At 42.7% G+C, this 21,137-nt stretch overlaps 2 protein-coding genes and 1 pseudogene across 10 annotated transcripts in view; 2 read left to right on the top strand and 1 right to left on the bottom strand.

Moving 5' to 3' along the window:
• The window catches only part of AAMDC (adipogenesis associated Mth938 domain containing), a 49,134-nt gene extending 46,633 nt beyond the window's left edge, over positions 1–2,501 (bottom strand). For 2 of the 8 annotated variants that reach the window (XM_019037516.4, XM_004051868.5), the window contains exon 1: positions 2,367–2,493. The gene's annotated coding sequence lies outside the window, so the exon portion shown is untranslated. Of the gene's footprint in view, positions 1–2,366 lie in introns of all 8 variants that reach the window. The other 6 variants (XM_055356874.2, XM_055356877.2, XM_055356876.2 and 3 more) reach the window with 6 other exon arrangements.
• A 106-nt stretch (positions 2,502–2,607) lies between these two features.
• Positions 2,608–21,137, top strand: part of RSF1 (remodeling and spacing factor 1) — a 160,422-nt gene continuing 141,892 nt past the window's right edge. For both annotated transcript variants that reach the window (XM_031015963.3, XM_031015962.3), the window contains exon 1: positions 2,608–3,080. In XM_031015963.3, coding sequence (XP_030871823.3) covers positions 2,894–3,080 — 187 coding nt within the window. In that variant the 5' untranslated portion in view covers positions 2,608–2,893. The remainder of the gene's footprint in view (positions 3,081–21,137) is intronic.
• On the top strand, positions 9,888–19,676 carry LOC115936216 (small ribosomal subunit protein uS10-like; annotated as a pseudogene).

The raw sequence follows: 21,137 nt of genomic DNA, 5'->3' as shown, positions 1-21,137 counted from the left end.
GACAGGGTGTAGTTCTGTCGCCCAGGCTGGAGTGCAGTGGCAACTACATGGGATTACAGATGAGGTCTCACTACCTTGCCCAGGCTGGTCTCGAACTCCTTGGCTCAAGGGGTCCTCCTGCTCGGCCTCCCAGAGTGCTTGGATTACAGGCATGAGCCACCCCAACTCGCCCAGATTATTCTTAAACTGGAGTCTTCAGGTCCCCAGGGTCAAGAGATATATACTTGCCAGTTTGGGAATTCTATAAAAATGTTTTAGTTTAGTTTTGTGTTTCATTTCAGTAATTGCTTAAAAACAATATTTTCCCACTCATTAAATTAAAACTTCTTTGGCAGTGATAATTCATAACCATAAAGATATTTTCCTGAAGTAGGATTTTAATTTCTTTTATTTTTTTTTTGAGACGGAGTCTTGTTCTGTCGCCCAGGCTGGAGTGCAGTGGCACAACCTTGGTTCACTGCAAGCTCCGCCTCCCGGGTCCATGCCATTCTCCTGCCTCAGCCTCCCGAGTAGCTGTCTACAGGGGCCCGCCGCCACCACGCCCGGCTAATTTTTTGTATTTTTAGTAGAGACGGGTTTCACCGCGTTAGCCAGGATGGTCTTGATCTCCTGACCTCGTGACCCGCCCGTCTCAGCCTCCCAAAGTGCTGGGATTACAGGCGTGAGCCACAGCGCCCGGCGGATTTTAATTTCTTAAAAACTTTTTTATTGTCGTAAAATACATGTAACATAAAATATGCCATTTTAACCACTTTAAGTGTATACTTCAGTGGCATTAAGTACATTTACGGTGTTCTTTAGACTTTGATTTCTTACATCAGTATTTCTTACAGTGAAATTTTCAAAAGTATTTGCTAAGTTTCAAAAGAACTTTTTTTCCTTTAAAAACGGTTTGTATACCACTCAAGACTATGAATCACTATTCAAGGCAATAAATTCTTCTTACAATATAGAATTTTTCTCTTGATAAATTGAGTATTCTTTCTTTAGATAATGGGAATAATACACACCCTTATGGTTTTTCCCCTTTTTAAAAAAACCTGGAAATGAAGAAAAAAATTCGGCGTTTGTGTGACCATTTTCCCTGTTACTCATATAATTATTTGCCCATCTATTTCTTATCTTTCTATAATTACAGATTTCTCTTTTTTACATGGTTTGTGTTGTACCTTGCTTCAAATTCTTTTTTTTTTTTTTTTGAGGTGGAGTCTTGCTCTGTCGCTCAGGCTGGAGTGCAGAGGCGCGACCTCGACTCACTGCAACCTTCGCCTCCCCGGTTCAAGGGATTGTCCTGCATCAGCCTCCCAAGGATTCCCGGCTAATTTTCGTTATTTTTACTAGAGACGGGGTTTCACCGTGTTGCCCAGGCTGGTCTGGAACTGCAGAGCTCAGGTGACGCACCCACCTCGGTTTCCCAAAGTGTTGGGATTACAGGCATGAGCCACCGCGCCCGGCCAAATTCTTTTTAGGAATTAGGTACTACGTTGAGTTTTAAATGCACTCAGAAAATTCTCAAAGTAATAAATTATAGACTAAATAAATATAGCGGAATTCAGTCTAAATTATAGGAACTCCTTTTTTGATAACTAATATTTTTTAAGTACTCACTATGTGCTACGGCACTGTGCTAATCACTTTACTGTGATTTATCTAGTAATACCGTATGATGTAGGTACTATTATCACCCCACTCTAAGGAGTTCAAAGAAATAAAGAAACCTCTACAGTGTCATGAAGTAGCCCCGCTAGGACTCAGGCCTGGCTGAATCCAAAGCTCAGGCTTCTAAGCATAACGTGTACTGCCTCTCAGGCTGCACATTCTATTTTACATTATTGGTAGTTTCTCTCTGGCGTTCTTTGTGGGAATGTTCACTGCCCCCCACCCCGCCCCGAAGTGGAACCCTGTCTTCTAACAAACTTTTCGCTGCTCCACCGTCTCCTGCCGTGTTCGGCCTCTCAATGGAGTCCCAGCCCACACTCCGATTCTGGTCCCTGAACAGAACCCCTTCCCCTCACACCATGGCCCCCTAGCAGAGCCTGGTCTCCTCAGATCCTCTTCTCCCAGCAGGGCCCTAACTCCTCACTCCGACGATTCCCCCAGAGTTCCGTTCCCTCAGATCCTGCTTTTCCAGCAAAGCTGCGATTCCTGTACCCCAGCAGAGAGCAATACCCCGTCGGCAAACTTCCACAGAGACGTCTTACCGAGGTCCCAGCCCAGCCCCTAATTAAGGGCACATCTCTACCTTTCCCCTTCCCAACCTTCTCCCACAACTGTGCTTTCCCCCGCCCTATTCCCTTTTTCTGTTTATTCTCCTCAACCTCTCCACCATCTCGTGGCCTAGTTTCAGGATTCCCCCGCAAACTCACCCACCGCACTGTCTCCTCAAAGTTGCGTTCCCAAACGGCGCAGTGCTCTGCCCGCACTTACGCTCCCAGCGCTGCTCCGGGATCTGCGCTCCCCAACTGCCCTCCGGGAATACGCCCTGCAGTTGAACGGCGCCCGAGGCCCCGCCCCCTCTGCGTCCATTGGCCATTGTTCTCGAGAAGTCCCGCCCCTCCCGCTTCCAGCCCGCCTCCCCGCCCCGCTTCCCTTGTTTTCATTCCCCCTGTCACACGAGGCAGTGGCAAGCCCGAAGGGGAGGAGAGAAGGGGGCGGAAAGAGGGCGGAAAGTGAAAGGCGCAGAGGGCCGCTCTGTCTCCCGTCTGACTCGGTTCTCGACTGCTCCGGGCCGCCGATGTATTGTGGGATCGCGGAGCCGTCCCTGAGACGCTGGGATCCGCAGAGGAGCCCACTTGAGAGCGCCTCCTGTCGTCCGTAAGGCTGCCCTGCCATCCCTCGGCACCCCAACTTCCCCCGCCCCCCCATCGCCTCCTCCTCCATCCTCCAGTTCAAAATGGCGACGGCGGCGGCAGCGGCGGCGGTGATGGCTCCTCCGGGCTGCCCGGGTTCGTGCCCCAACTTCGCCGTAGTCTGCTCCTTCTTGGAGCGCTACGGGCCGCTGCTAGACCTGCCTGAGTTGCCGTTCCCTGAGCTGGAGCGGGTGCTGCAGGCGCCGCCGCCGGACGTCGGCAACGGAGAAGGTAAGCGAGGGGCCCGAACGCCCGGCGGGAAGCGGCCCTGGCGCGCTCCTGCTCTCCGCTCTTCATAGGCGCCCCGGTTCTTCGCGGCTCGGGCCTCCGCGGCTCTGTCTTCCCCCTGGGACGCAACTCCGCCGGGCTGGTCTTCTCCGCCCAGCCCCCGGGGTCTTGGGCAGTGGGGAGGCGGGGCGGAGGCCCCCTAGGGCCACTCGGCCGGGCGGGGAGCTGAGGTGGAGGCGTTGCGGGCTAGGTGTGGGCTGGAGGCGGGGAGGGGTCATTGTGCCGGTCGGCAGCCCCGGGGACTGCTTCTCCGCGGCGGAGGGCGGCCCCCCACCCCGTCTCCCCCTTGGCGGCGGGGGAAGGGGAGCGCAGGTTCCGGCCAGCTTTGCGCTTTTCTCCTCCTCCCCACCCTTACTCCCTCCCTTCCTCCCACCAGTCTTCCCGACCATCTCGGGGAAGGCTGGGCTCGGCTACTCCGGACACCTCCTTATCTCCCTTCACCTGGGTGGGCGGGGGCCAGCGGACACTCAACTCTCCCTCCCTCTGTTGGGAACTCCCGTGAGAGATTTGTCCCTTTTCCCTTCCCCTCGAGGGCTGCTTTAACCCCTAAAACTCCTTCCTTGGAGTGGGGAGGTCTGCTCCTCCCCCACGGGAGGGGGTTCTTCTCCATTCTCGGTAGGGGGGCGAAGTCGGTTCAGCTCCACTTTGGAGAGGAGAGGGTTAATTCCTCCTCCATAGTTCTCCTTCCTCTCCCCACCTCCCCCAAAATAATAGACGAGCATCTCCCCACTTTTCCAATCCCTTCCCCCTTCATCTTGGCAGCCGGGCTTAGGCGAAGAAGTCGTCTCCCTCCCATTTGCACGGTAGGGTGGGGTGGTTAGTATGTAGGCTGGAGGAGGGGCTCTGACGGAGGGGGAAACAGTTGAAGAAGGTGCTTGTTGCTCATGTTTCTCTCTCTGGTGCCGCTGGTCTATTATTGGTGTTCGCAAGTGGTGCTCCTTCCACATAAGGCCACCGCGCGGGTGCAGGGCGCATGCTCTGCCCGGCCCCATTGAAACTTCCTGCTGCTGCTGCTGGTTCTTTTGCTGGAGCATCTCAGCGCTGCGCCTGCTGCCTCCAGCCTTCACACTGAGTGCTTATACTCACCCCCATTTATTCCCAATCCCTGCCTCTCCTTTTCTGGCACTTTTCTTTCCTCAGAGAAGGCTTTTTTGTTATACTCTGAGCATTGCCTTTATCTGGAAACAGCCCTTGGCTGGAGAAGAAACGTTTTCCAAATAGGTCTCTTTTTTTCTCCATATTAGCTGGCCAAAGTGGATTGGGTATTGTACAAGACAGATAGCTGTTTCCTTTCCAAGAAAGCAGGGTCGCTCTTCTATTCTCTATGTAAATGAAGAAGTTTCTGTTAACCGAATTTATTTGCATTGCTAGGTAGCGCCAAGTATGAAGTTCTTCAGAATATTACCTATAAAGAATCTGTATGATGTTATGGCTACAGAAGACTCAAATTAATACAGCAGTTATAATACAAGCCTAGTAATCTGTTCTTACCTGTCCACATCCCCTCTACCTGTAACAAACTGGCTTACAAAAGGCTAATTTAAAAAATAGTACAAAATAGGAGGGTGACTGATTACATTATATAAAGGCTTCTCACAGAATTTGTTTAAAAATTAAGCTCCCATTGTAATTTCATTATCAAATTGTATTTACATTCTTTTTTATATTTTTTATTTTTATTTGTTTTTTGAGACGGAGTCTCACTCTGTTGCCCAGGCAGGAATGCAGTGGCAGGATCTGGGCTCACTGCTACCTCCGCCTCCCAGGTTCAAGCGATTCTCCTGCCCCAGCCTCCCGAGTAGCTGGGATTACAGGTGTGCACCACCGCGCCCGTCTAATTTTTGTATTTTTAGTAGAGACGGGGTTTCACCATGTTTGCCAGGTTGATCTCGAACTCCTGACCTCGTGATCCACACACCTTGGCCTCCCAAAGTGCTTTACAGGCGTGAGCCACCAAGCCTGGCCCGTTTTTTAATTTTTAAGAAAGTAGTCATTGTGAAGTAGGATGCCTTAGTAAGTTGCTTTTAGGATGCCTTGGGAAGTGATAGTAATGTATCTCTCAGAGAACGAACTGTGGGCATTTGGGGAAAGGATGGCTAGTAAATTGTTTTGGTAATTTCTTTGGACCAAGTTGAAATGCATAGGTTTTCTGGGATGGCGTGGTATTTTGGGTAGTATATGAGATTGCTTGAATCTACGTTTCTTTTAGGTATTTTGACCAGTGCATTTAGTTTATATTAATATCACAGGAATACAATATTAGAGTCAGTTGAATTGAATAGTGGTTCACTAAGTAAGTAAAAATGACAGGTAACCTGGGCTAAGAAGGATCATTTATTTCAGCCACTGCATTACCGTTGGTATAGAGTTGCTAAGGGGACTGATAATAATAGATCCTATCATAAGGTGATCTTAGAATAATTATTAATTAATGTTATGCAGTTGAGAACACTTGGCAAATGAGAAGTCTCTGCAGGTGAAATGCTGTTACTGTGCAGGGAAAAGATTTTCAGAACTTTGATGATGAACCATGATGTCATCACCAAAGTTGGCTTGTTGGGTGAACCTCTGTCGTTTTATCAGCTATTATAAACTTTCAGCCTGTTTCAAATAGCTGATAAAATGATAGTGGCTCAGCCAACAAGATTTGAACTGAGTCTTTTTGGGAAAGAGTTGTAGTGTACAAGAGTTAAAAGACATGGATTTAGTTCCTTGCAACTGTTCTCTGAAGTTGATAGTATTATTCCTATTTGGCAGGCATAGAAACTAAGGCTCAATAGATTAAGGTGCTTAAGAGTCTATAGTTAATGGTAGAATATGATTTCCAACCCAAGTCTGAGTCCAAAGCCACAAAATTATATACCTTGCCATAGGATCATGGTTTCCAAACTGCATCAAGGCACCCTAGAGCATTGTTGCCAACTCCATCTGATAGTTTAAATTTTCAAGTAGGATACAGTGGTAGCCGAAATTTGCTGGTTGCCAGGTGAACTACTGCCTTGACATACTTCATGGTTTCAAGGTTGTGCCACATTTCTATAGATGATATGTCTTTGTGAAGCTGGTTTTTTAGCGGTTGCTGTGGTAAAATTCACAAAAAAGTCAGTATGCAGCAGGAAAGAGGATAGCAGGGTCCACTCTGATTCCAAGGTTTGAAAAGTTGTGCAGTGCCCAACAGTAATACACATTTCACAAGTAATTATGGTTAAGAATGAAGTAAAAACATTATTTGTTGAAATTTAGCTAGGTTATTTTTTCGCATGGCTACTGACTACTTAATAAGTGGAAATGTTATTGTTTCTGGCCTAGGGCTGCTGTGAGAAAATTACTGAGATACTGAGGGTGCCGTGAACCTAGAATGTTTGAGAACCTTTGCTCTAGAAACTACCATTGAATTTCGGGGCCAGAAAGGAGGGACTATTGTGTCATTGCCTTTATTTTTCAGGAGGAAAATCAAGCTACAGAGAGAGATTTCAAGTGTATACAGCTAACTGTTGGTGTTAGTCAAATTCTTATTTGAAAAGCCCACATATATGCTGAAATTGTCAACAAAAAATTTAGATTTATAGTTGATACTAGTTATAAAAGGATGTGCCAAATGAAGGTGGTGTTTTATCCTCCTCTCCCTGCAGTCTACTTTAGTCCTCCCAATTCTGTGCTTTGTGTGGACTTCCCCAGGTTTCTCCTAACTGGAGGTAGATGATGGTGGTTATGGATAAAGTCGACGTTGACTTTGTGAGATCCCTGACACCCAAGGCTCCTAAGTATCTTTCCTCTCTTGCAGAGAATATTTCTTTTCAAGAGGAAACTATACTACTGTATTCTTTAAAAACAGTCTGGATATTGGTTGAGATGTTATATATATCTAATAAATTTATTAAGGTAAATACAGATAATGTGTTAGGATTCTCATAGTTTATACTATGGTTGGCTGAATTAGTTGTATGATATTAAGTAAGTTGAGCCATTAGTTTTTTGTTTCATTTTTGCATTTAATGATTTGAATTTTAACTCGAAGTCAAAATATCAAAGTTAAAAAAATGCCTTTTTAACTGGAATTAGAACTAAAACTTACTATGGTGTCTCTTACTGGTACTGTAACTGATCTGTGTGTAACAATATATTTTTAGGTGCATTTGATAAAGTGGAAAGGTGATTACTGTAACTGGGGCCACGTGTTGATTTAAACAAAAGATTTTACCAGGTGCGTGTACTAGAGGTTGCATGAGTCTACAGTGGTAGACACTGGTAGGGCATACATACATTAATAGTAGTATTGCTGGGGCCAGAGCCTGGTTAGGTTGAAACTTTTTAGTTGTGTCTCTTCTGCCTTTGAAAAAGCAAATATTCTTTAGGGCACTTATTAGATGAAAAGAGGGAAATAGATTTCATCTCCACCATTTTTGATATGTCATAGAGTAAAGTTACGGAGGTTTGGAGGGAGGTTGTTGGCATTGTCCTAGGAACTAGGAGGTAATGGAGACAGAGGGACTTGTCTGGCTAACATGAGCCTGTTAATGCAAACTGGCTTACTTTTTAGTCTTTTAATGATTAAAAAGTTTGCCTTAAATTTAGATGTTTTGTTAAGTTCTTAAACAGACCTCACTGGTAAGAAGGTAAGCAAGCATTTATTAGTGAGTTTATTCACTTAATATATATATTGAGCATCTGCTATGTACAGATGTAGCTACAGTAAATATTGTGGGGATTATTTTTTTAAAAAAACATTAAACGTGAGCCTTTTAAAAGACATTTCTAATCTAGTAAGAAATAGCTAAACTGAGCTTGAAACTAATGACATCAAAGACTTATTTTTTTCTCTGAGATTTTATCAAGTGGAGCAATAGTCTGTGCATTCTAGTCTACAGTTGTAAACTAAAATTATCTAACAATTTTATGGTGAGATGTATGACCACATGCAATATGAAAAAGAATAATTCAGGCCTAAAGTACATGTTAAACTGAATCATGTATTCAAGGAAGACAGTTATGTGTGTTGTTAGATTTAATAAAATTTTACTCTACCTGATGGGTATAGTCTTAATATATTATGCTTGGCTTTTTTTGTTTGTTTTCTGTTTTTATTGTAGAGTAGATCCCACAAAAGATATTAGGGTATTTTCTATTTTCTTTTAAAAACATTTAATTATATGGGCAAGTATAATGTACACTTTGTAATCACATATATTCTAGCAGGCTTTGATTTATAATTTGTTTAGCTTTATATGGTCATATCTGTAAGTTAGGTTTGCATTAGCTAACTTTTAAACATTTTTGCTCGCTCTTGTACTGTTGGGCACAAGCAGTGCCTCCAGGCAAATTGATGCCTAAACTAGAGAGAACAGCAGGCATTCTCTCCTTACTCTTCCACTTCCCCTTTGCTTCCATTTCCTGATCCTCATGTCTGAAGTCGCACCACCTTTAGCCATTTGAAGGGGCTGCTTCTTCCATTTTACGCTTTCTTTCACTTGTATGCCATAAACTGCAGTGCCTGCTAGCTCCAGTGTGCTCCGTATGAGGTTTGCACCAGTGTGTTAGGAAGAAAGGAGGCACTGAAATTAAAAAAAAAAACCATATTTTGTGGGTTTCCAAGTCACTAAACAATTGAACCACAATAATAGAGGAAACTGACTTAAACAGTATTAAACTGGTATTGCTTCAAACATTATCAAAGGATTTCTGAGGTGAATGCCTACTTTATAAAAATGTATTTTTTTGGCTGGGCACGGTGGCTCATGCCTGTAATCCCAGCACTTAGGGAGGCCCAGGCGGCGGATCACCTGAGGTCAGGAGTTTGAGACCAGCCTGGTGAACATGGTGAAACCCCATCTGTACTAAAAATACAAAAATTAGCCAGACCTGGTGTCAGGCACCTGTAATCCCAGCTACTCGGGAGACCGAGGCAGGAGAATTGCTTGAACCTGGGAGGCAGAGGTTGCAGTGAGCCAAGATGGTGCCACTGCACTCCAGCCTGGGTGACAGAGCAAGACTCTGTCTTCCCCCCCCCCCCACCCCCAGAGTTAGGGCCTTGAATTCCTGGGCTCAAGAAATCCTCCTGCCCCAACCTCCTGAGTAGTTGGAACTACAGGCACATGCCACCATGCCCAGCTAATTTTTAAAAATTTTTTTGGTAGAGAATGAGGTCTTGCTATATTGTCCAGGCTGGTCTTGAACTCTTGGCCTCAGGTGATACTCCCACCTTGGCCTCCCAAAGTGTTGGGGTTACAGGCATGAGTCACCAGTTGTGGCCAAAACTTCTTTTTTTTTTTTTTTTGAGACAGTCTCGCTCTGTCGCCCAGGCTGGAGTGCAGTGGCGCGATCCTGGTTCACTACAACCTCTGCCTCCTGGGTTCAAGTGATTCTCCTGCCTCACTCTCCCAAGTAACTGGGATTACAGGCATGTACCACCATGCCTGGCTCATTTTTATGTGTTTAGTAGGGACAGGTTTTGCCATGTTGGTCAGGCTGGTCTTGAACTCCTGGCCTCAGGTGATCCAGCCGCCTCCACCTCTCAAAGTGCTGGGATTGCAGGCATGAGCCACTGTGCCCAGCCACTTCTTATTTTTATCCTGAGTTTAGGGATGTGTTAAATTGTATTAATTCTCCATTATCTGTGTGTGTGTGTGTGTGTGTGTGTCCTTTTACAAATTATAAATGGCCACTCTTTGAGGAAGTCACGGTGGTAGGTGCTGCGGATCGGTGATCCGCAGGCTCCTGCTCCTTACTCACTGCTGTTCGCTCTCGCCGAGGAACAAGTCGGTCAGGAAGCCGTGCAGCAGCTATGGCTTTGAAGGTTACCGGAAAAACACGCGTGGAGCTGGAGGTGGCAGTTCACCGAAATTGAATCACTCTAACGAGCCGCAACATAAAATCCCTGGAAAAGGTGTGTGCTGACTTCATCAGAGGAGCAAAGGCAAAGAATCTCCAAGTGAAAGGACCAGTTCGAATACCTACCAAGACTTTGAGAATCACTACAGAAAAAGTCCTTGTGGTGAAGGTTCTAAGACATGGGATCCTTTCCAGATGAGAATCCACAAGCGACTCATTGACTTGCACAGTCCTTCTGAGATTGTTAAGCAGGTTGCTTCCATCAGTTTGAGCCAGGAGTTGAGGTGAAAGTCACCATTGCAGATGCTTAAGTCAACTATTTTAATAAATTGATTACCAGTTGTTAAAAAAAAATTATAAATGGCAGACTTGATCCCATTCATCATTAGACTACTTTCATGTTTTGCTCAGAATTAAGTAAGTTTTAATATTCATTTAAAAATACTTATCAAATAAATTTGGTTTCTCTCAAAGTAAGTTGTGTAAGATATTCTGATTTTAGCAAATTATTTCATAATTTGTGCCTTTCTGTTAATAAACAGAAGAAGCAGGGATGAGGTGGTGGGGAATTTGCAGTGTTTATTTAATCTTACCAGTTTAGAGGCTGGACAAAGAGCAAGAATTAAAAGTTATGCTTAGAATGTTTGTCCAAAATTAAGGTGATCTTTTCAGTGTAAGAACATGAGTTGTGAGGGCACAGCAAGCAGAAACTACACCAGACTGGTTTTGTTTTTTTTTTTTTTTTGAGATGGAGCTCTGTCGCCCAGGCTAGGGTGTAGTAGTGCGATCCTAGCTCACTGCAACCTCTGCCTCCTGGGTTCAAGTGATTCTCCTGCTTCAGCCTCCTGAGTAGCTGGGACTACAGGTGCCCGCCACCACGCCCAGCTAATTTTTTTGCATTCTTAGTAGAGATGGGGTTTCGCCATGTTGGCCAGGCTGATCTCAAAAACTCCTGACCTCAAGTGATCTGCCTGCCCCGGCCTCCCAAAGTGCTGGGATTACAGGCGTGAGCCACCACATCCAGCCCAAACTGATTTTAAGAAAGAAGAGCATGAGGGCAAAACTTGACAGCAGACAGACCAGGCTTCAGCCTCCTGTAGTTGAACAAGGATTGCTTGAAGAGCAACATGAAGTATATAATGTATATATGGCTCATGTAAGCAAGAGTTCTTCCAGAAAGCTTTCATAGTGAAGGTTGAGTCTGTATTTATTTTTAGACTCTAAGCTTTTTTCTCCAGTATTTGTACATGTTTATCTTAATCATTTTCTGGATAGTAGGATTATATAGTTTTTTTCCCTTTGGTTTTTCTTACATTTTTTCACATTTCATTTTCTATGTTAATTGTGCATTTCTTTGATAATCACCAAAAAAATTATTTAAAACTAGATTTCTAAAGAGGCTTTATAAAAGGAAAATTGAATTTCTGCTTGTATTTATGTACTCTTTTTTTTATAGACAGGGTCTCACTCTGTCACCCAGGCTGGAGTGCAGTGGCTTGTTCTCTGCTGACTGCAACCTCTACCTCCCAGACTCAGGCGATCCTCCCATTTCAGCCTCTCAAGTTGCTGGGGACTACAGGCATGTGCCACCACACCCAGCTACAAATTTTTTGTATTTTTGATAGAGACAGGGTTTCATTATGTTGCCCAGGCTGGTCTCAAACTGCTGGGCTCAAGCAATCCACCTGACTCAGCCTCCCAAAGTGCTGGGATTACAGGCGTGAGCCACCAAGCTCAGCCTATTTATTTATTCTTAATCTTGAATTACCTCTTAAATGAATGTTACTGTCATCTACCCAAGTCACTCAGATCAGAAACCAAGGAGGCATCCTAGACCTTAGCCTCTGACACTTTCTTTGATACCAAGTTATATTGAGTCTTTATCCCCTTTTATATTCAACCTTGCTTTTCTGTTCTCGTTGCTAGTTTTAATCACGCCGAACTGCTTTTACATCTCTGAAGATGTGAAAGGTTGTTTTACATTTATGCTTTTTCTTCATCCTCCTGCCTCTGAGTCGAATATCCCATCCCCATCTTCCTTCCCTTGCCTGCTCACTGTACCCATCATTAGTCTGCTCTTTAAGCATCAAATGCTCTGTGGAAAATTTCCTTCTTTCTGTCTCTCAAGTTAAATTAACCACTTCAATCTCCTTACCCTGCATGTACACTTTGTAGATTTTATGCCACAGTACTCATAACACTTTTTGCAGTTACTGCCTAGCCTACGAGATGGTAAACTCTTTGAGGACAGGGTTTCTTACTTTATTTTATCACCAGCAGTTGGTGGGTAATAGCAAATATGTAGTAAATGTATGTGGAATTAATAGTTTTCCTTAACTTACTATAGGACCATGTTCTGCTCTAAAACTTTGAAGTTAAAGCCTAGTCTGTGATAGCTTAGTACAGTGGTGGGCAATCTACAGCCTGTCCTCTCTATCTTTGTAAATAAGGTTTTACTGGTATACAGCCATGTTCATTTGTTTACATACTGTTGTCTGTAGCTGCTTTCACACAACTGTGGCAGAGTTGAGTGATGGTCACAGAGAACATATAACTTCAAAACCTAAAGTATTGGGCTGGGTATGGTGGTTCATACTTGCAATCCAAGCACTTTCGGAGGATTGTCTGAGTCCCAGAGGTTGAGGCTGATCATGCCACTGCACTCCAGCCTGGGTGAAACAGCAAGACCCTGTCTCAGAAAAAAACAAAACCCAAAACCTGAAGAACTTATTATCTGTCTAGCCCTTTACAGAAAAAAATTTGCTGATCTTTATTCCAGTGTATGAAGATGGAAGTCTTATCAGATGATGATCTCTGTATTTGAAAATACATTTAGAACCAATATAATACAAATTTCCAGCCTCGCCAACATGGTGAAACCTGGTCTCTATTAAAAATACAAATTAGCTGGATGTGGTGGGATACACCTGTAATCCCAGCTACCTAGGAGGCTGCCACACGACAATTGCTTGAACCCAGGAGGCAGAGATTACAGTGAGCCATGATTATGCCATTGCACTCCAGTCTGGGCAACAGAGGGAGACTCCACCCCTCTCCCCCGCAAAAAATAAAAATAAAAAGGAACCAATATAATACCAATTAAATGCCTAGAATGTCCTGTGAATGAAACTTAGTGGAACAGTAGTCTCCCCAGTATTGATCTAATTTTACATACAACTGTTTTAGTATTAACTACTCCTCTTGGGTTAGGTGAGTCTAAAAGCTTTTTTGTTAACAAGGTGATGACATTACATTGAACTAAATTTCTTTCATTCAAGAGTAGCCACAGCTACCTCTGCCTAATTGTCATAAGGCAATGCCAGGATGGGAGCCATGTGACATGGTAATTGGTAGTGAGGGTAAGAGTTGTTGTAACATTGCTGCTATACTGGCCTCAAAGTCTTATCCAAGTGGACTGATTAGGTGAGGGTAAGGTTGGATGAATGGTGATGCCGTGTACTCAGATGGGAAAGGACATAGTTATTAAAGGTAGAACTTAAAAGATTTACTTAGGTTACTTAGAGGACACAGGACTGGGAAAGAATGTACTAGATAATAGCTTACTAGTAAGTGGGATTAAATGCCTTGGTCATCAGTGTATTTTGCAGCAAAAGTGCAGTACTGGTTATGAAGCTTAGGCATGTGTTATGCTAGATATCTCAGGGAGTTTGATACTTACACTTTTCCTTTTGTCCTTAGCATCCTCACAGTTGGTTCTGCAAATATAATTGCCACTTCTTCAATGTTTAGATGTTAAAAGTGTTTTAGGAAAAGAAAATTAGGTAGAATGAGTTATTCCAAATAATCCATTCTAACTTGCTTTTGGTATTTGGAGTTTGGGGATATAGCAAGATGGTAATGTTGGAAAACTTTGATTAATCAGAAGTATAATGGAGCTTACTTTATATTCCCATTAAAGTCTTGCCAACCTCCAGTTTATCAGAACCATAAATAAACCATCTACAGCAGCACTAACTTGGTTTGGCATCTGAATTCAGACATTCCATAATATTCCTCATTTTAGAGGTTTTTTGTCCTATGAATTTTGACTGTGGTCAACTGGTTTCTCCTTGCTATCTTTTTGCCTCATGGCCTTTTCATTTTATACCCTATCTTCTATTGTTACCTAGTTGTATTCACCATGATAACTATATCTCACTCCTTTAGTGTCCTATTTTCCCGTATTTTGGACTTCCCTTTTAAACCTTATCTTCTCCATTCTTATCTTTCGTAGAAAAATAGATTACAAAAATGCAAAAATAAGGGGCTTTGTAGTATGCATGCTTTACCATAATTTTATAGGTTAAATGCCTGTAGTAGTACTGTTGTAATTATCAGAGCTTACTGTTGAGCCAGACTCCATGATAAAGTCATCTACCAAGATTATCTTATTTAATCCTTAGAGCCACTCTATTTATAGTGTCATTATTTTCATTTTATAGATAAGGAAACTATTTAGAGAGGTAAAGTAACTTGCCTGAAGTCACACAGTGTTAAAGGGTTGGAGAAAATTTTGATAAAAAGATACTTGTAATGCTGTGGGAATTTAAAACTGGATAAGTCTGGCTTCAGAGCCCAACTGTTAACCAGTGTTTTGTCCCCACAGGTATGCTCTTACAATGATTGTAGTGTGATCCACAGTACTATGGTTGTGGTCTGAATACTAAGCAATGATCTGAACACTTAGGCTTCTGAGTCAGATAACATAGCATATTTCCCCACTCACCTCTTTTTACTTTAAAAGTTTTAATTTTATTAGCATGAACATTATTTTTAAAAGGTATAATATTTGAATGGGATACTAAAATATATTGAAACCAAAGAACTACAAGTCATAGGTACAGTTGAATGCCTTGATATTTGAACATGAATCTTAACCAGCTTTTCATCATTGCTTGGGAAAATCCTAGTCTTCCTCACACTTTGAAATAATTTTCTTGTTGTTGTTGTTGTGTTTTTGTTTGTTTGTTTGTTTTTTTAGACAGAGTCTTTCTCTGTTGCCCAGGCTGCAGTGCAGTGGCATGATCTCGGCTCACTGCAACCTCCACCTTGGGTTCAAGTGATTCTCCTGCCTCAGCCTCCTGAATAGCTGGGAGTACAGGCACACACCATCATGCCCAGCTAATTTTTGTACTTTTAATAGAGACAGGGTTTCACCATGTTATCCAGGCTGGTCTTGAACTCCTGACCTCAAGTGATTCGCCTGCTTTGGCCTCCCAAAGTGCTGGGATTAGAGGTGTGAGCCACCGCACCCAGCCTAATTTTTTTATTTAAAAAAAATTTTTTTAATGGGATTGGCTCGACGAAATAATTTTCTTCTTGAATATTTTGGAAATTAGACTTCGTCTCCTGTACCTATACAAGTTTTGTGCATTGTGTTATCAAATGCCTCCAGGGTGTGTTCCTGTACTGCCATGACTTCTATTTACCCTAATTAAAGCAATTGTCTTTTCCTTGTAGTTCAGTGTTTTTCAGCCCTTATGATAATCGTGTGTCATTAACTACGGGCTGTGCATTAGAAGCCCTTGAATCCCTCTGAAAAATACTGATGCCTAGGCCTTAACAATGCTCCGTTGAAATCAGAATCTCTGGGGATTGAGGCCCTGGCATCAGTGATTTTAATGTGTAATCAGGAATGTCTGTTCTTACCTATTTTTCCTAATACTTGAAATTTTGTCTTAAACTCTATATTTATGCTCAGATTAAAGTCTGTTTTGTCTGGTATTAGCATAGCCACTTCAGCTGTCTTTCGTTTACTTTGCATGGTCTTTTGTTTACTTTGCATGGTGTGTTCCTTTCCATCCTTTTAACCTCCTTGTGTCTTTGATTCTAAATTTTGTTTCTTGTAGACAGCAGATATTTGTATCATGTTTGCTTGATCTTGTTTGCATGAATATAGTTATGCAGGCAGTTATAATACAAAGTATAACTACTGTTTAGAGTAATTCTAGGGTGCTTTGGGAATATAAATGAGCAAGTACCTAATTTTGGTCAGGGGAAATCATAACATAACTGTAGGCATTATGGAAATTTGAATGGTTGAGTAAAAGTTGGAAAAGCGTTTGAGGCAGGGAACAGCATGGGAAAAGACATAGAAGTTTCTGATAATGTGGCATGTATGGGAAATTGTAACCTAACTGTATACGTTAGGTTTCTGATAAGGTTTGTGGTTGAGGAACTTAAGACCATATGAGAAAATTAGATTGGGAGTTATAAATGATTTGCATGTATTTTTCCCTTCTTTAAAGTAAAAATGTAGCACATTAAATAAAGGCAACATGCCAGTGACTGACAATAAATTCTATAAGGAATTAATTTTCTCTTATTCACTCTATTTCTAGCCTAGTATTTAGCATATAGTAGATACTCAAATGTTAGCTGAATGAATGTGTCATGTATTTCAAAATATTTTTAGATTTTCTCTTCATCCCTTGTTTGCTAGACATTTTTCAGGGTATAACTTTTTTCTTTTGGATATAGCTTGTAAAGATATACATTACTGAATTCTCACCCCCTCCTCCCTTGCTTTTTCACTCATTTAATTTTTTTTTTTTTTTTTTTAATGACTCAGGTGTTTCCTTCTGGGTCCTCCCCATCTTTGGTCTTTCTTTTCTTCCTTTCTTTCTTTCTCTTTATTTAGAGAGAGGGTCTTGCTCTATTGCCCAGACTGCAGCGCAGTGGTGCAGTCATAGCTCACTGCAACATAGAACTCCTGGACTCAAGTGATCTTCCTGCCTCAGCCTCCCAAGTAGCTAGCACTACTTGTGCCCCTACACCTGGCTAGTTAAAAAAAAAAAAAAAATCTTTTTTTATAGAGATGGGTGTTGCTACATAGCCCAGGCTGGGTTTTATAATAGTGCCTGAGATGGAAAATCTTTGGGTAATCACTCAACTCATTTTTTGGGTTATTTGGTTATACCATGTCTTAACTGCATGAAAAGCATATGTTACTAACCACTTCTAAGCTTATTACTTTTTATTTGAATCCTCTGAATATAGTTAAAAATTCAATTTTTTATTTATCTTTCCCAGGACACCATGAGGGAAAAGTCATTATTCCGTTTCTGTTATTTACCTTTTTTTTTTTCTAAGAGCCCCACCCCAGTTTCTCTGAATGGATTTATATGATCTTCACCAGGGGTGACCTGAAATTCTCATTTCTGAAACAATTCTTTTGGGGTGTTGGAAAGGCAGTGGGCAGTTTGGGGTGGTGATAGGGAAACCAGCTGGAGGTTGTTATAATATTACATTCCTATTGTGAGAAAGTTGGGGAAGTGGCCATAGGGAGTGAGAGAAAAGGCTAGATCTGAGAAGGAGAAGTTGCAGGTAGAATAGATAAGGACTTAGTTAATGGATTGATGCAAAGTGTTTTGAGTAGGAATAGTATTAATTTCCAGACTTCTGGCTTGGAGAGTGGGTAGTTAGTAGTTCCATTTACTGAGGAGGGAAACAGCTGAAAAGACCCAGCGTTTGTTTATAGGGAAAATATGTGACTTTCTAGTTTTAAACAATCAGAATTCTGGTAACTTACATATAAGTACTATTTGAAGCACTACCATGTTAATTTCATAGCTTTCTAAAAGCTTACTTGAATAAACAGATTATAGCAATATATTTTGCAATTCTTGTTTTTGTGAATTAAGTTGTTACATACATGTATATATATGCTATATAAACGTTAAGTATGCATTTAACATTTATGCTTTTAAGAAGAATTTTTTTAGAGTGCCTTATTTATGTACTTAAGGTAATTAAAATTAACTTTAATTAACTATCCTGGCATTTGTACCCAATTGTTTTCTCTTATAGGTAAAGTTTTCTTTAGTGAGATAATCTGTCTTTTCTTTTTTTTCTTTTTTCTTTTTTTGAGATGGAGTCTCGCTCTCTCTCCCAGGCTGGAGTGTAGTGGTGTGATCTTGGCTCATTGCAACCTCTGCCTCCTGGGTTCAAGCAATTCTCCTGCCTCAGCATGCCACCACGCCTGGCTAAGTTTTGTATTTTAGTAGAGACAGGGTTTCACCATGTAGGCCGGGCTGGTCTCGAACTCCTGACCTCAGGTGATCCACCCACCTCAGCCTCCAAAGCACGGGGAGTACAGGCACGAGCCTGTGCCCTGCCAAGACATTCTGTCATTTTTATTTGCAAAAAAAAGTTGTAATTTTAGAGATTGCTTTTTTCTGCTAGGTGCAGAGATTTGATACTTATTGGACATCCTTTTTGTTCCTTTCTCCCCCCAAAGAAACAAACAGGAACTTCCAATAACTTGAAATACCACTCTAGATAAATAAACACATGTTTAATATATAGTGTGGATTTAGTTCATTGTAGATGAGAAGTACACATAAGTGATATGTGTGTTTGTGGGGGTTGAAAGTTGGTAAAGAGATTCCTGATTGATCTTGAAAAATTGTCTAGAAGAAATATAATTTGACTTGAATTCCATCTGAGGAACAACTCTTTATCCAGCCTTTTTTGAGACAAGGTCTTGCTCTGTTACCCCGGCTGGAGTATAGTGGTGGAATCACGGCTTACTGCAGCCTTGACCTGAGCTCAAGCTATCCTTCTACCTCAGCCTCCTGAGTAGCTGGTACCACAGGAACGTGTCACCATACTCAGCTAATTTTTTTTTTCTAGAGATGGAGTCTCACTGTGTTGCCCAGGCTGGTCTTAAACTTCTGGGCTCAAGTGATCCGCCCACTTTGGCCTCCCAAAGTTCTGGGATTACAGGCGTGAGCCACCGTGGCTGGCTCTCCAACTATTAGACACCATGTGCTTATATAGACCTGTAATATTATTTGAGCTATAAGTAAAGTCTGGTCTCATGCCATTTAATTAGTGAAGGATGGTTCCATCATTTTACAAGGTAGAATGTCACCAACAAGACTGTCCCCATTTCACATGCCAGCTATAGGTGGGGTCCCCATGCTACCTGCCCTTCTACCCGACAGGCTACAAATCTGAGGATTTCCCATAACCCACCTCAGGTTCTGTAATTCACTGGAATGACTCACAGAACTCAAGAAAGAGCTTTATTTACAGTTATGGCTTTATTATAAAGGATACAACGTAAGACCAGCCAGATGAAAAGACACATAGGGCAAGGTCTGGAAGGGTCCTGGATGCAGAGCTTCTGTGCCCTCTGCCTGTAGAATCAGGGCATGTCACCTTCCCAGCACATCATTGTGTTCACCAGTCAGGAAACTGCTCAGTATGACAGTTTTTTGTTTCTCTTTTCAGGCAGGGTGTTGCTTTGTTGCCCAGGCTGCAGTACAGTGGTGCAACATGGCCCACTGCAGCCCTGAGCTCCTGGGCTCAAGCGATCCTCCTGCCAAGTAGGGGGGACTACAGGCACATGTTACCATGCCCAGTTAATTTAGTTATATTTTTCTAGAGATGGGGTCTCACTATGTTGCTCAGGCTGATCTTGAATTTCTGGCCTCAAATGATCCTCCTGCCTTGGCCTCCCAAAGTGCTAGGATTATAGGTGTGAGCCACCACACTTGGCCATGCATAACAGCTTTTTTTTGAGATGAAGTCTCACCCTGTTGCCCACACTGGAGTGCAGTAGTGTGCTCTTGGCTCACTGCAACCTCCGCCTTCAGGTTTAAGCAATTCTCCTGCCTCAGCCTCCTGTGTACCTGGGATTACAGGTGCGCACCACCATGCCCGGCTAATTTTTGTATTTTTAGTAGAGACAGGGTTTCACCATGTTGGCCAGGCTGGTCTGGAACTCCTGACCTCAAGTGATCCACCCGCCTTGGCCTCCCAAAGTGCTGGGATTACAGGCGTGAGCCACTACGCCCAGCCAACATAACAGTTTTTATTAGGGTATTTGTTTTGTGATAGAACTCACTCTTGACTAGGCACAGTGGCTCATGCCTGTAATCCCAGCACTTTGGGAGGCCGAGGTGGGTGAATCGCTTGAGCTCAGGAATTCAAGACTAGCCTGGGCAACATGTTGAACCCTGTCTCTACAAAAAATAAAAAAATTAGCTGGGTTTGGTGACATGCAACTGTAGTCCTGGTTACTTGGGGGACTGAGGCGGGAGGATCTCTTGAGCCCAGGAGGTAGAGGCTCCAGTGAGCCATGGTTGTGCCACTGCACTCCAGCCTGGGGAACAAAGTGAGACCCTATTTCAAAACAAACAAAAGAACTCACTCTCTAGCTCCTATCCTGTCCCTGGAGGTTGGGCTGAAACTACGTGGCATAAAGCCCCTACCCTCTAATCTCACAATAGGTCCTTCTGGCATGGCTAGCCCCTATCCCGTCCCATTTGTTCATAGTATATAATGTCTTTCATATGTTGCTGAATTCAGTTTGCTAGGTTTTTGTTTGTTTGTTTTTTAGAGATGAGGCCTCACTCTGTCACCCAGGCTGGAGTGAGAGGCACTGGAGAGGCACTGTATATCATAGTTTGCTAGTATATTGTTGAAAGTTTTTTTCTTGTGATGTCTTTTAAATGGTTTTGGTGGCTCACTCCTGTAATCCTAGCACTTTGGGAGGCCAAGGTGGGTGGATCACCTGAGGTCAGGAGTTCGAGACCAGCCTGGCCAACATGCCAACATGGTGAAACCCTGTCTCTACTAAAAATACAAAATTAGCCACGCGTGCTGGTGCATGCCTGTAATCCCAGCTACTTGGGAGGCTGAGGCAGGAGAATCGCTTGAACCCAGGAGGCGGAGATTGCAGTGGGCTGAGATCGCGCCATTGCATTCCAGCCTGAGCAATAAGAGTAAAACTCTGTCTCAAAAAAAAAAAAATTAATTAATTAATTAAATGGTTTCAGTATTAAAGTAAGTGAAAATTTGTTCCTTCTATCCACAGAATACTCTGACACCAAATTTGTGGTTTTTCCACACCAAGCAATTTTCCATTTCTCTGCACACACCAACTGGGTGTATTAAAATTTAATTTGATTCTGACAGTTACTACCTAGAGTTACCACAGTCCCACAAATTAAAGACTCGGACCCACAAGACTGCCTTCCCACTTTAGACATCAGTTGCAAGTATTGGGTTCCAGGGGTCCCCACACTTCTGTCTGACTTAACTACAAATTGGGGGTTCTCACAACTTCCTTCTTAGGTTCAATAACCTACTGTATTGGCTCACAAAACTCAGGGAAACACTTTACTTCTGTTTCAGCTTTATTATGGAGGTTATAAACGAGCA

The sequence above is a fragment of the Gorilla gorilla genome, chromosome 9 (assembly GCF_029281585.2).
Source record: "Gorilla gorilla gorilla isolate KB3781 chromosome 9, NHGRI_mGorGor1-v2.1_pri, whole genome shotgun sequence".
Lineage (NCBI taxonomy): Eukaryota > Metazoa > Chordata > Mammalia > Primates > Hominidae > Gorilla > Gorilla gorilla.
Note: the sequence above shows the minus strand (reverse complement) of the source record. Positions and strands in the feature narration are given on the sequence as shown.